This window comes from Amphiura filiformis, chromosome 5 (assembly GCF_039555335.1).
Source record: "Amphiura filiformis chromosome 5, Afil_fr2py, whole genome shotgun sequence".
NCBI classification, from domain to species: domain Eukaryota; kingdom Metazoa; phylum Echinodermata; class Ophiuroidea; order Amphilepidida; family Amphiuridae; genus Amphiura; species Amphiura filiformis.
Window position 1 is genome coordinate 5777177 of NC_092632.1, and position 14825 is coordinate 5792001.

General features: G+C 37.4%; 1 protein-coding gene across 1 annotated transcript in view; it reads left to right on the top strand.

The window, feature by feature from the left end:
- Positions 1-14825, top strand: part of LOC140152528 (arginine-hydroxylase NDUFAF5, mitochondrial-like) — a 421297-nt gene that overhangs the window by 197780 nt on the left and 208692 nt on the right. The window contains exon 9 of the mRNA XM_072174884.1: positions 14275-14361. Within this exon, the coding sequence (XP_072030985.1) occupies positions 14275-14361 (87 nt within the window). The remainder of the gene's footprint in view (positions 1-14274; positions 14362-14825) is intronic.

Here is a 14825-nt window from a genome sequence, read left to right on the forward strand (position 1 = left end):
GTCATTTCGTTTGCCTGGAATATGTTTTTTGCTAAAAAGGCAACATTTGACTTTAAACATTGTAATGTAAAAAAAAAAGCGAACCAAAGTCATTATTTTTGGGCACTTTGACGTTTGTTTGTTAATAATCGCCACTACTGATTGATTGTCTGATCTCACCAATATTCGTTTTCCTACTAGCTGATCCCCCCACAAAACTATCGCCACTACTACTGGAAACAATTCCAACCATGCAATAGAATGCTTTTCAACCTGATCTGGCCATTTACTTTGAAACCATTTGCCTCTGAAATAGCCTCCACACCCAATACTTGCGCTGGCATCTGTAAAAAGTTGCAAATCTTCCTCCCCTGACCATATTTGGTCAGGGATTATGGTCATGCCATTGAATCGTTCCAGAAATAAGACCCACATTTTCAAATCCTCTTTTGCCCCTTGATTTAATTATATTCTACGCCTCGATTTCTGTTCCCCGCATGTCAAATCTATTAATCTCCGTAGAAACGCCCTTCCAGGGGACACTGCCTTACAAACAAATGAAAGGGATCCTATTACGGATTGTAAATCCTTCAACGAGATTTTCGTTGATTTTAAGGCGCTACTGATTTTCACCTGAATGCTTTTTAACTTGTCTTGAGGAATCGCAATGATCTGCTTTATTGAGTCAATCTCCAGTCCTAAATATGTAATTTTTGTTGCTGGGCCTACTGATTTATCTGGCGCCAACGGAACTCCTAAATTTTCGCAAACGTTTTCAAAACATTTTACGAGCTGACCGCATGACTTATATCGCACTCCGTCATGCGGCCCAGTAAGAAAGAAGTCATCCATATAGTGTGTAACTCTATCAGTACCGCTGCTTTTTCACCGCCCATTCAATGAAAGTTGAGAATTTTTCAAATAGTGCCGGTGAACATGACGCCCCCATTGGCAGAGCTTTATCAACGTAATACTGATCTAAAACCTTCATGCCCAATAATTGAAAATCATCCGGTGGATTGGTAAAAGCCTAAATGCTGATTGAATATCTGCTTTGGCCATTAATGCCCCCTTTCCTACTCCTGCTACTAATTTAACTGCAACATCAAAACTTGCGTATTTTACCTTACAGATTTTTTGATCAATTCCATCATTTATGGACCCCCCCTCCGGAAACGAAAGATGTTGAATAAGTCTGAATTTTCCTGGTTCTGATTTCGGTACTAAACCAATTGGTGAAACTATTAAATTTTCCATTGGGCAAACAGTGAATGGACCTGCAATTAGCTTTGCTTGTATTTCTTTGTTAAGTTTTTCAATTGCCCTATCAGGAAATTGCCTCACTGATGGTAAATTCTGAGCCTCCTTGCTACCCTCTCCCTAAAAATTGCAATTTAAATCCATCTGAAAATCCTTCTTTAAGTATTTTTGCTGATGACACATCAGGATATTGGTCTAATAAAGGAACAAGAGATTTTAATTTAATTGGGGATGGATACTTGCAACATGTGCAATTGGTATCTGGACCTGTGATAGCATTGCTGTAATTATTATTACACAATTTACTTGCTCCATTTTTTGCATCGTGTTGCTGAATGATTTTGGTCCCCGCAACGTGTGCATTTGTGGATATATATGCAGTTTCTTCTGATACATCCTTGCTTGTTGAAATCAAAGCACACATTGCCCCCTTTTTGTGTGGGTGCGGTTGGACTTGCGGCTGCAAAGTTTCTTCCAACGTATTGCTGGCTAAACCCGCCTTGACTTGTCCCCTGGCACGAAAATTCGAAAATTACCGCCCGATAATTTGTATATGAATTCACTGCTGAAGAATTAACAGTCTGGTTAGAAAACCTACTACCCAGATATCACGGATTGAATGTGGGTACCCCGGCACGGCAACATACACAGCCCATAATTCTGCATCTAAAACTGCCCAAGAACTTTGCGGGTGACTTTGCTGCCTCATTCTATACTGTTGATCATAACTACGCCACCCCCACCCACCAAATCTGGAAGCCGCAGTTCTAATTGTCTGCATATACTTCAATAACTCCTGAGCACGATGAGGGTGTGCTTCTAAAAATACAGAAGTAAAAATGAGGAATGCGTTTGTCCACGCATAAATTGAAGTAATATATTTCTTTGGCTTTGCATTTTTCCATACAATCCTCCCCCTTCACTGATTGATAACGATAGGTCATGATCTTCCTCCACTCGCTTATTTGGGTTACTTTTTTCCATAAGTATTGCCAGATCTACGTACTCCCCATTAATTATTTTTGTTTTCATTGTCTGTGGAATCCCCTAACCCAATGGACTACATACTGATGTTAAAGGATTGACCCCATATCGAAGCTGGTCACTCAATGATACATTCATATCGACATTTATAGCATTACCATCATTGACTATTGTATTAGTAGCAACATTAGCATTATGAGACATGGCATGTGAATTGATATTTGTACTTGACATTGGTACCGGCATTGGTATAAACGCAGATGGTACTGTTGGAGCATTATTAGCGTTAACCTGCTGCCCCACCTGGCTATTTAAAGCACCATACGCATTACCAGCAATGATTGCATTAGGCCTACTACTACTAGCGTGATTAGCATTATTTATGACATTTGGATTGGCACTTTTCGCGCTTGATAAAGCTACTGCTGAAGTAGCAATACTAGAATTAGCCATAACATTTTGCATTGGTTGATTAATTGTACCATAAGCGCTACCATTATTGAGTAAAGTGGCGTTATTGATTGGCCCCTCTTGAACATTCTGCCTTGCTTGATTGATTGTACCAAAAGCATTGCTACTATTGACATTATTGATTGGCCCGTCGATATTTTGCCTATTATTAATCAATGGCCTATTGTCCGTATTCACGGTATTGACATGGCCTATTATTGGCAATGACTGATCAAAATTACCTGCTAATAATTGGTCCGCCATTAGTCTTTGCTGTTCTACAACGGGTATTGGCATGGGTCGTTGTACCGGTACTTGCTGCGCATCTACAGGCACCATCGCTGGTCGTTCTTGTAATGGAATTGGTTCTGGTTGTTGTCCGGCGCCCTGCTGTATTTCTACCACATTTTCCTGTCCATTATCCTGAATCAATTGATTGATTGCTCTCGCCTGGGCCCTAGTTTGCCTTTCTCCTGTCGGAGCTTGCACTCTTCCTGTCTGTACTTCTCTATTAGCTCCCCCACGACCACCTCTAGATCCTCTACCTCTCTGATTTCTAGATCCTCTGCCTCTCTGATTTCTCTTTCCCATGGCGACGCTGACCACGATGTGTGCTAACTTTCAATGTAAACAATTCAGTTCCCACGTACTCACAGCCGGTCGTGCAATGCGAAAGTTCGATGAACCCAATGTTTATCAGACACTCGCTGATACCATAAAATCTCACGTCACACAATCACTGACGATAATTTGATGAAAAGTTGGATTTCAATTGATTGTGATAATTTTTGACGTCAATATTTGTAAAAATTCTCAGTCTATAAATATAAATCCTCACGACACAGTCTTGACGATGATTTGTTGAAAAGTTAAAATTCGATTGACGATGATTTTTATGCCGTCAATCATGCAATATTTGGGAAAATCTCATCAATTGTCCGTCCTTGCTGCTAACAAATCTGGTTGAAAATCAAGCTGAATTATTATTTTAATTCAGTGTAGCTTGTTGAATAGCCTTGATGAAGCTTACAAGGCTCTGGATACAAATAGATTTTTGCGATAGCAAAAATTAAATTTCTGATCCTAGTCGGATGAGAGCTGAATGCGTTGTGATATTTGAAAAGAAGACAAAGCCAATCTCTCCAAAAAAGGCTTCCTCTCATTGGCTAACGAAAAAACTAGGAGGAATCTGCCATGTGAATGGGCCGCCTACCCGTTGCCAAACACGCCGATCGATGACCGCATGACAATGACCCGATTGACCTCCTAGTTCATGACCTTAAAAGTCATTTTAATGGGCGCGACCATTCTTGGCATGGGTAAACTGGTTTCTTCAAGACGAGCATTCAGAAACATTATTACGATATATCTGTGTTCATCTAGGATATGGATTGTGTACAAATTGTGTACAAATAAATAGGGCATCCAATCTGCAACTTTTAAATTTAGATCTTCCTTGAGATTTTGGATCACTGTATCTTTATTTTCTTGACTGATTTCCACAAGTCTTAAATCTGAGCTAAAAGATGCAGCTAGTTCTAATTACGACATAGCTGTCTTCGTTTAGGATATTTATATACAGGGATTTTGCTTGAGCTTGATCCCATCAGGACCCAAACATGTGTCTACTCGCACCGACTGGTTAAACAAACAAACAAACAAACAAACAGACACAACTGCACAGTCTCAGTTCCCCAGAATCTGGGAAAAATCTGACACTTTTTTACCAAAGAACGTAAGTTGACCAATTGAGGGCAGTAGTCTAGGCAGCACCGGCGACAGGAAGAAACCCTGTTCTAGGGGACTTACCGACCTAGATTTTGCATTTTGGTAATTTTTTGACAAAATTTGATTGATTTTGACTGAATAAATCAAAAGTTTTTAAAACATTTTAGGGATATGAAAGGGTTTGTTAGGATAATTTCCCGAGCAGGGTACTAACGTTACATTTTGACAGGGTGTGCAACTGGAACTCTGAAACCCGTACCCATATTTACGGATTTTTTTACTTTAAAAAAGCGGCTGATATGACAGTTTATATCCAATTTCTCCCATGTTTACGGATTTTTGTTCTCAATTCGGGACCCATGTTTGATTTTTTTTACCTAAGAAGGCTGATTTGATAGTTTGTGACAAATTTTTCTAAAATCGGGACTCATGTTTAGGGATTTTTCTTGCAAAAAAAAGCGACCTAAGAGCGGCATATCCCTGTATACCTTATATATCTGAGTACCCCCTGGATAATTTGCAAACAAACAACAAATACCTGAGCAACCAACCCTACTTGAAAGATCTCTCCACTCGAAGAACAGAGTGTTTTTGTTGCATAAGTGTGACCTTACAAGCCATTTAAACATATAACATAAGTCACATTTGAAGTTTAATATGGTATTGACTTTATCAATTTTAAACTATCACACAATCACAAAAGGGGAACTGAATTCAAAACAGCATTGATTTTATCGCATTCAAACTGATCAGAAATTGACAAAAGGGAACTGAATTTCAAAAGAAAAATTTGATTCTGTTAAACTTCATTTTTTGTCAGCAATAATTACTAATTGAGGTTTGCCATTTTGATGCTACTTGATTTTTAATTGGAGTTGCCAGAACACATCTTTTCCACCCAATTGAGCTGCTTTCAAGTAGCCTACTGCAGCTCAGCAATGTCAGCTTTGCAAGACTGGCACCAGAGGGTTATCATAACCTTTTGGTGGGTATGCTCCCTGCAGAACTGGAAATGTTGAGTCTTTGGGAGCTGGCAGCATATTGGCAAAAGGGGATCTTTCAGAGCTGCAGTCTTTCTTGGCTGTCTGGTTGAAAATCACCTTGAAAAGTAAGCAAATGAGAGTAATGAGCTATTGAATTGGGAATATTTTAGAACTGAAATTATACAAGTCCAGGTCTTTCAGCTCTCTGTTTTGGTCAAAATCAGGGGTCTTTCAGATCAGTGTGGTCCATAAACGGGTCTTTCCGAGGAGTTTACCCAAATGGTAATTTCCCGGAGTAATTTGTGTCAAGTATCAGCATTTTGGGTGTTTTTTCCTTACCTGGGCTATGATGTTGCTTGCCCTCATCTTAATATACTGCCTGTTTGCTGCACATGTGGTCAAGCAAATGTAGCAACACTGTTTTCAATTAGTTTGAGTGTTATGGCTATTTCAATACAAGCGAGCTGACAATGTGATATATGACTAAAGGCTATTTTCTATTTGCACAATATGGACAGATTTTCTTTTTCTTTTCTAAATTACTACTTGATTTAATGCATTTGAAGGACGGAACAAGCAAATTGTAAAATCACAATTTTGTTTCCTAGAGACTTGCTCTTGAGAGTTGTGAAAACTTCAATGTGAGTAAAGCGTATAATAGACTGATTAGACTAATTTGTAGTCCATTTGGAGTGTATGTATTTGAGTGTTTCTAGGATGTTGAATGCCCAACCATTAGTCATACACATACCATTGGGAAATCCTTTTGGAAGATCTGTAAAAAACATTTCTGACCCTTATATTAATGCATTAAAGCTGGGTCAGCTGATTGCATGGTTTAAAACAAAATATAATGTAAAACATATTGTTGGTACCAGATGAATAACACATGGTGCAAATTAAAGGTTGATTTGAAAGACCTACCCACTGAACATATTTTTCCGTCCTATTTAGCTTTTATTTCAAATTCTTAGCCTGAGTTACACCTGGCATAAACTTACGCTAACTTTCATAAAAATTTCACAAAGGTTTTCCCTACTCCTACTGTGTGTCCACACCTAACCTACTACTAGCACTACAATGACCAGTTACACCAAGCATTCACTTCTGGTTGGCGTAAACATCGGCTACCACTTCTGGTTTTCTGTGACTTCTTTCAACCACACGAAATGTAATTTCTTAGTTCCAACAAAATAAAAGAGTCAAACTTACACCCGGTGCCAGACATAGCAGCGTTCACATTGCACAATACGCCTTGGCAGAGATTACACCTAGCTCACTACTCGGACATACATCTGGCAGTACTTATACTGACCATCGTTCACATTGCCACTACTCCTGGCAGTGCCTACAGCTACTCCTAGCAACATGCGCCGACCAAGTTCTGCCAGGCATACAATGTGAACACAGCTTTTGTTTACCTCTTGGCCTGGACCATATCTTGGCAGACCAACATAATTCATTTATATGTTGTAAATACACTATTTTGCTGAACCCTGTACTAATTTAAATCAGCACTTTTACAGACAGTTGTATACTAGCATCCAGATAGCCACAAACAAATCCTCAATGTGCATATTGACTCAATAAATACAGTTTTTACAACAGTTACAACTCTTTTTTTTATAACATGACTATTTAATTCCCAACTGTGTCTTGAGTCTTGGAGAATCTATTCACCAGTACTGTATAAGATTGTATGCAGGTGATCAGGGCACAACACTTTTCACATCATGAAATTTGCCTTTCTACTCACAATTTGATTTTGTAAGTGAGATTTGATTTGACAGCCTTGATTATAGGTAATCTCTAAATTGCTCTCAGAATTTAAAATAAATTGGTTGGATGTTGCCAAAGCTTTACATAAATCCCTGTGAAATACACCATTTTCTGAGCAATTCCCATCGCATAATTTACAATTTACATTTTCCACACAATTAACCCATGAAATGTATTTTTAATGCATTTTTATTTTTACATCAATTTTCAATGTTTTTTCTGCACAAATCATTCTAAGGCCCTGCTGATCATCAGTATGATCAGTCATAGCATAAAGTCAAAGACCTTCTAAAGGTGTTTGTAAAGATACCATGTCCATTATGTGACCGTCTACCATGAATCTCATATAAAGTTGGCTAGCGGTCAATTTTGTTTTATTTCATATTTAGAATGTAGCCTATATGTGATAAGCTTTAAAATGATATATCATTTGAAAGATGAGTGAAGAGCTCTTGGATGAGTGATTCCAAAGGATAGTTGTTATAAATTATAGATTATTTGTCAGATAGCTTTATTTATGCCATTGCTAAATCATTTAGTTTACACCCAGGTCATACAACTTCCTTTGATCTGTGCACTACTAACAAGAAATGTGTTGATATCAAGGGGAATGAGATGGGAGGAGCCATATCTTTCTACTTGTAGCCATTTAACTCAAACTACAGTATACTTCTTAATAATAATACATTGATCGTATGGGAAATGAGTCAAGGAAGCCAATAATCACATTTATATTTCCATAGGTCTTGCGGTTCTTAAGTTAAGGCCACTAATATATCACAATTTTAGTTTCAAACATTTTCCCCCTCCTGAGAACAATCATGCACATGGGGAGAAAATTAGCTGTGGGATCTCCTTTATAGAACCCAAACCATTCTCCTTGTATGTCAGCTTCATTTGTCTTAATATTAGAGTGCAAACACTGCTAGGTCATGCTCTCCTCAAACCCACCTTAAGTGATGGTGAGCAGTGAGTAAAAATAAAATATGTAAGTTTGAATTTTAAAATTTCATGAGGTGGCCATAGGCGCCATCATTGGAAGACCACTAAGTGACAGGTGATAGAACAAGCACACATAAATGAATAGATAATTTATCAGTCAGGCAACACATAAATGAATAGATAATTTATCAGTCAGGCAAGTTCCATCAAGGTTATTCCTTTAGACCAAAATAAAAATGACTTTGTTTCCTGTAGGCCACACACAATTTTTGGGAGCTATTTATTTGAGAAATCCTGAAAAGAAATTATATTTTCAAGCAAAAAAATAATGACAACATTTGTCTACAGATATTTTTCTCATATATTTTGTTTACAATAGTAAATAGCCTATTGAAAATCAAAATATAATTTTCTAATGTTCAATTTTCATATCTAACTTACTCTGCACTGATTTGACAATAAATAAGTGATTTGAGGCATAGATTATTTCACATTTAGGTTTTCAGGCTACCTACCTACAAGAAACAAGCTTTGTTTATAGCTTTATCTAATGCTAGTTTATTAGACATAAAGGTCCGTATGCACAAAAGAGTAAGATCAAGTCTAAAGTTAGACCAGGTCTAAGACCAGGTCTAACTTTAGACCCGGTCTAACTCTTTTGTGCATACGGACCAAGATGTTTCAGAATTGTTGGTATATTTATGAAAACATAATTTAGAAACAAATCAAAATTACTGACAGAAAGTCTTTTTTTATCTCCTGTAATAAGCTGATTCGATAATTCAGAACATAGTGCATTATGGGTAAAATATTGGACAAGACACAGCAAACAAGGACACAATTCTCCCAGTGGAATGAACTTTGATGATCGGAAATTCCTGGGGTTTTATTTTTCATTTACAGCACAGGCTTTTTTTTTTATATAGAAAAGTTCAAACAAAATGAAAGTTCTGTTGCAACAATCAGACCCAACAATTGGTAAAACAATAAAAGCAAGTTCTTTTTTCAAATGTGCAAAGTTGTCGCCATTGAAAGTCTGTGCGAATCCAGCCATGATATCCACCAGATTTTTACACACAATGCCATTAGCAAACTTCCTCTTGTGTGTAGAGTTGGGCGACTATCACTTTTTTCCTAGTCGACTAGTCGACAGCAAATAGTCGCGACTATCTGTGGTTATAATTGGACTGAAAAATTGGGTGAAAGATTGGTGGCAATTTAGTATTTATAATGCATGATTACAGGACCCGTGATTGCCGGCATCACATCACAGTTTGCTACACAAACCAGCACTGTTGCGATACAAATTGCTACACTGTATCGCACGTTTGCGATGCAAATATTTGACTGTAAAATGCTGTAATATAGGCCTAACTTTTCTGTTAAATTAAATTCACTTGCCACTTTCCAGCAACAGCACAAGAAACTTCATATAATTTCTCAAACCTTCAATATTCCAATAGCGATCTTCGTTCGTTTCCATGTTTTGCTGTGCATGAAAATATGTAAACATGCCGGTACGGCCGTGCATATTTTCCATGGTATGCTCATGAACGTGTTGCATCGTGCATGTACGATTAACTTTCACCTCCGACCTACGTCACCTGACCTCATCTAGACTACTGCATTTGTCGCTACAGGGGTGGCATTGCAACATTACGACTGTTTGTCAGCTAATTTGTTTATTTTCCTGTTGCTTTCTAAATATTCTGTTACCACAATAAGCATAGCTTTTTGAAATTACGTGAAAAGTACTTCTAATCTAATAATATTTTCCTAAATTTTCCCTTTTGGAAAACACTTCTCGGAAGTTCTCGCTGTTTCTTTCCAAAGTTGAAATAATCTCATACCTTCAGTAGTTGGTACAAACACCCAACCTGGGTCTGTACATGCACGCTATGACGCTGCTACACCTGTTATCGCTGCATAAATTATAATCATAATGAGATGTTCGACAGTTCTAAGTAATTTGAGTTTTTAACGGCTTTTATCTTGTGGGAAAGTAGTTCGACAACAAGTCAATAACACCAATTTAATGATGATTTATGGACATTATGATTACTTGTTGGTTAGTGTTACTATTGGTAAGACAATGACTAACATTTTTTCACATTTTTCGCAGTTTATATGTTAGTATTTGGTTGGTTTTGGTGCGAATAACTGGCACTTTTAAAGTAATTTTTTAACACAAAAAATATACTTGCATTAGTCGACTTTTGGTTTTCAATAGTCGTAGTCGCGACTATCAGTAATAGTCGCGACTAACGACTATTGGCGACTTAGTCGCCCAACTCTACTTGTGTGGCTGGCTGAGTTGGTTCTATCCAAACCATGTTATCCTTTGACTTTGATGAACTCCACAATAAGCCTTGTGCTTGCTATTTCTCTTGTATATTTATTTTTTTAAACAAAAATATTGTTAACAACTTTTTTTTATATTTTTTAAAAATAAATTGCTAGAGTGAACAATAGGCTATGAGGAGTGACACAAGTCAAGAACTTGTATATGAAATGAAAAAGCATGCTTATAAAGCACATTTCATCAAATGACCCCAATGCGCTGTACAAAATCTTACACTACAACTTAAAACTACACATAAAAAACCTCGCGTCGAGGTTTTGCCAAGTTTTAAAAAATAACGGTTACTTAATGAAATAACGGTTAGTTCATGAAAAAGAAGAAGTAAAATTTAGCAAAACGCGACGAGGTTTATTTGCCCGTAAGAGAGCTCTATTGTTCCGCTATTGTATCCGCTATTGTATCCACTATTGTATTCTATTCATAAAAGCTACTGCAAGAATCGCGGCAATCCCTGATATTGCTGGTGTCTACCGCCCGGCGTTTAGTATTTATTAACATTCAAAATGATCCGATACTCTTTCATTTATAGACTTATTCCCACCTTTTATATAATATTCAGAAATTGCAATTATGAAAACTACAAACTTTGAAAGTGAAAATATATTACCATCGAAAATATATCATACTTAAATTCTATAGAATCTATAGAGGCATTGCATGTGAAGTATCATCCCGTAAATATGGCAGACTACTCAAATGCATTCAACAAAAGCATGATTGCAATCTACTGTGACAGTTCGTCTCACACACATAACCCTGCACTACGATCAAATAGGTTGATGACAACATTTGATTGAATGGACTGTACTCCGCCATAACTACGGTGAAGGACGCCGGTTCAAATTCTTTGTTTGGAGCCAATCAATAATTTCATGCAGGGCCTCTATAGATACCCAACCCAGAAGTGCCCATTTATTTTCTAATTTTTTGTAATCGCGCCCAAATATCCCCGCAAATATCTTATACACGGTTTTATTGATTCATTTTGGGCATTTCAAAAGTTAGAAGTCGTCAAAACTGGCAACATCCATTGATAGCAATGGTTGAGTAAACATTGTCTAAACACTAGATAAAAAGACAGCTTTGTACTACAGAGAAGATGTGAGGAAAAGGAGATAGATCCAGCTATCCTCAAACAAAATATGTGTGCTGCCGCTCATTCAAAAGTAATCACGCTATTCAGGTTTAACAATAAAATACAATAAAGGGGTTCGAACCCATGATGGCAGGGAACCTCTATTATTATCGGGAATTGCCTGTTACACATGATCGCACATAAGGTCGTGAGGCAATTGGTGGGACCTCATCTGCCCAGAACATATTGACCCAGGTCAGCATACCGCCATATCCTTCCCGACATGCTTAGTAGCCAAGTCCGTAGAAGAGTGGATCCACACACTATGTACACAGATATACATTTGGCCACATTTTATTATACGATTAATACGAATTTATTAAACATGGTAACAAATTTTCTCTAGCAAATCGGTTATAGATGGAACTGGTAGGCATATTATAAATTCGGGATATTAAATATCTTCCTGACCAGCCAGATCTGCGCATGGTCAAAGACGCAGTATCAGACCGGCGCAAACTGGCTTAGTCTCCACATCAGCCAGTTTGGTTCCGCCCCTCCACAGGGAGCGTAACCTGTGTAGGAGCCTCGGTCGGCCCTGGTCGGACCTCATCTCTCCCCCTCGATTGTGTCCTATACTCCCCGACATTGCCCTTTTATGCAGTCACATCGTCTGATGATGGGTGTGATACACAACTTGCTGCTTAATAGTTTTAGGAAAAGGTCAATGTCTGTATATCATCATACTATGCATACCATGCATGCAGACCCTAACATCCAGTTATATTTCAAATAAAATATGACCGAAGTTCCATGTCAAATTATAATTTCTAACGCTTGTTGACTCTTTCAATACGATTTATGATAAAGACTATTTTCAATTATCAAAATATCTTTATTAGGTTTGCAGTTTAAAAACCACTAATCGCGAAATGAGGATATCGAACATAGGCCCCATGAGGGCTACAAAAACTGCTAACCGCAAAATATGGATATCCAACTAGTTTGCCCCTCGAAGCTGTAAAAAACCACTCACATCCAACTAGTTTACCCCGCCGAGCTACAAAGAACCACAAATCGCGAAATATGGATATCCAACAAGTTTGCCCAAGAGGGCTACAAAGAACTGCTAACCGAAATATGGATATCCAACTAGTTTGCCCTCGAAGCTTCAAAAACCACTCATCGCGAAATATGGATATCCAACTAGTTTGCCCATGAGGGCTACAAAGAACCATTAACCGCGAATATGGATATCCAACTACTTTCCTTCGCATGGCTAAAACCACTTACCGCGCAATATCTTTTTACCTTAAAAAAAGAATTAATATCTACCAAAACACGTTTCAAAACGTAAAAAGGGGCCAAGTGTAAAAAATCTTTCCTGTGTGGCTTTTCACCCTTTTTTAAACTTGGTCCCATTTATGAAAGTTTCTAAAGACCCATACGAAGTCATCTTTAGGCTACTTGTTTGTTTTCTTAGTTGTCAGTGTTCATTTTGTAGAGTAAATTAATTAATGTTCGTGCTTGATTGAAGTTTTTCCGTAAGACGTTATAATGTATTTTGATTTAAGCAAAAGTAGCAAATACTCACTTTGTTAAATTCTTCATCGTCTTGTGCGATCCTGCGCCTTATGTACAGATGTAGGGCCTATAATATGTAACAGGTTGACAGACAGTCAATTTGCTAAGTATATATAATACTCTACTACTCTTTATGAACACGCAATATGTGACGTATCATGTCAAAAGGAGACACTTTTGGGCAGGATCGTAAATGGAGAAAATAGCCAAAAAATCTGACCGGGGTGATTTTTTTCACAATTTGGGTTTGTTCTTGAATTTGTGATGTTATTAATGTTAAAAATAATGTGTGATAGTTTCAGACCGGAATATAACTGGCGCCTTGTATTTTTTGAGACATTTTTCAAGGTAATTCCTACTCTCAACATTGTCAATAATATTTTTAAAGGCCGATATCTCAATTTCCAATTTTATAATACCATAACTTACGAACTCAATATCTTCGCTTAGGAATGTCCGATTTCATCGGGGAAAACAGCATTGTGGAGCAAAATATCTCTGCATTTAAGATATGTAAAAACCTCAGAATTGATAACCTGCCCAAAAGTGTCTCCTTTTGACATGACACGTCACATATAATGAAACATAAACCTTCAAATGTTTTTGATAATACATAGCCTACGTCATATTGCACCGCTTTCGAACAGTCTTAAACCTAATTGTTGCATGTAGAAATTAGGACTCATTCTTCATGTTATTACGGTACCACTTTACTGAATGGGACCAAGTTTAAAAAAGGGTGAAAAGCCACACAGGAAAGATTTTTTAAACTTGGCCCCTTTTTACGTTTTGAAACGTGTTTTGGTAGATAATATATGCAAAGATACAAAATGTTGAAGAGATGCGATTTTAGACACCTAGGCACTATAAAAGACAACCGCATGGGCCAATTAGTGGTTCAGCAGGTTAGGGACAACAAGAGTGAAGGGGTACAGTAACCTAAGCATCAGACACATGAAATGAGATGCTTATGCACTCTGCTCTTGAAGGATGGTGAGCCGTTATCAGTTAGGTCTCTGACTACTCTATCTATCCTAATGATCTAAAAAGATGTATGAAAGTTTTTTGAGTTGAGAAGAGTTTGACATTTTTGTAACCTATCTTATGTTTCAATGATTTATTGTTGTTGTTTTTCTTTTTGTATGCAGGGTTTTGCACCACACGTATCACCATTCACTGAGATGCAAGATATAGGAAACTTACTTTCTAGGGCTAACTTCACACTATTGACGGTGGTAAGTCATGGGATAGTCATAGGATCAGGGTCTGGATTCTCTAAACTGTCTTAAGAACATAAAAGCACAATGCACCTGGAGTACTTTATGATGATTACCTTAGTCATGTATACACAATTCCTATTGTATTCAAGATTTGTGTACTGCCCTGTATTCCTTGTCTAACTCTGAGAATCCAGGCCTTGAATTCTTTTTCACTAAATGAATTAGAGAATATATATCTGGGAACCAAGGGAGAACAGTGCCAGTGCATTGATTGGTCACCCCAGGTTAAATAAGAAATAAATAAAATAAATATCCAATATTGTGTCATAATGGCTGGTCAATATTTTTATCTTAGTGGATACCGGCACATTTTTATTCAGTTTAGTTCAACTTTTATAAGTAAAACTGCCTTTTTTTCAGAAAAAATCAAGTTACTTTTGTGAGGACATCCCGTTGTTTTAAATGAACGAAACCGTCAC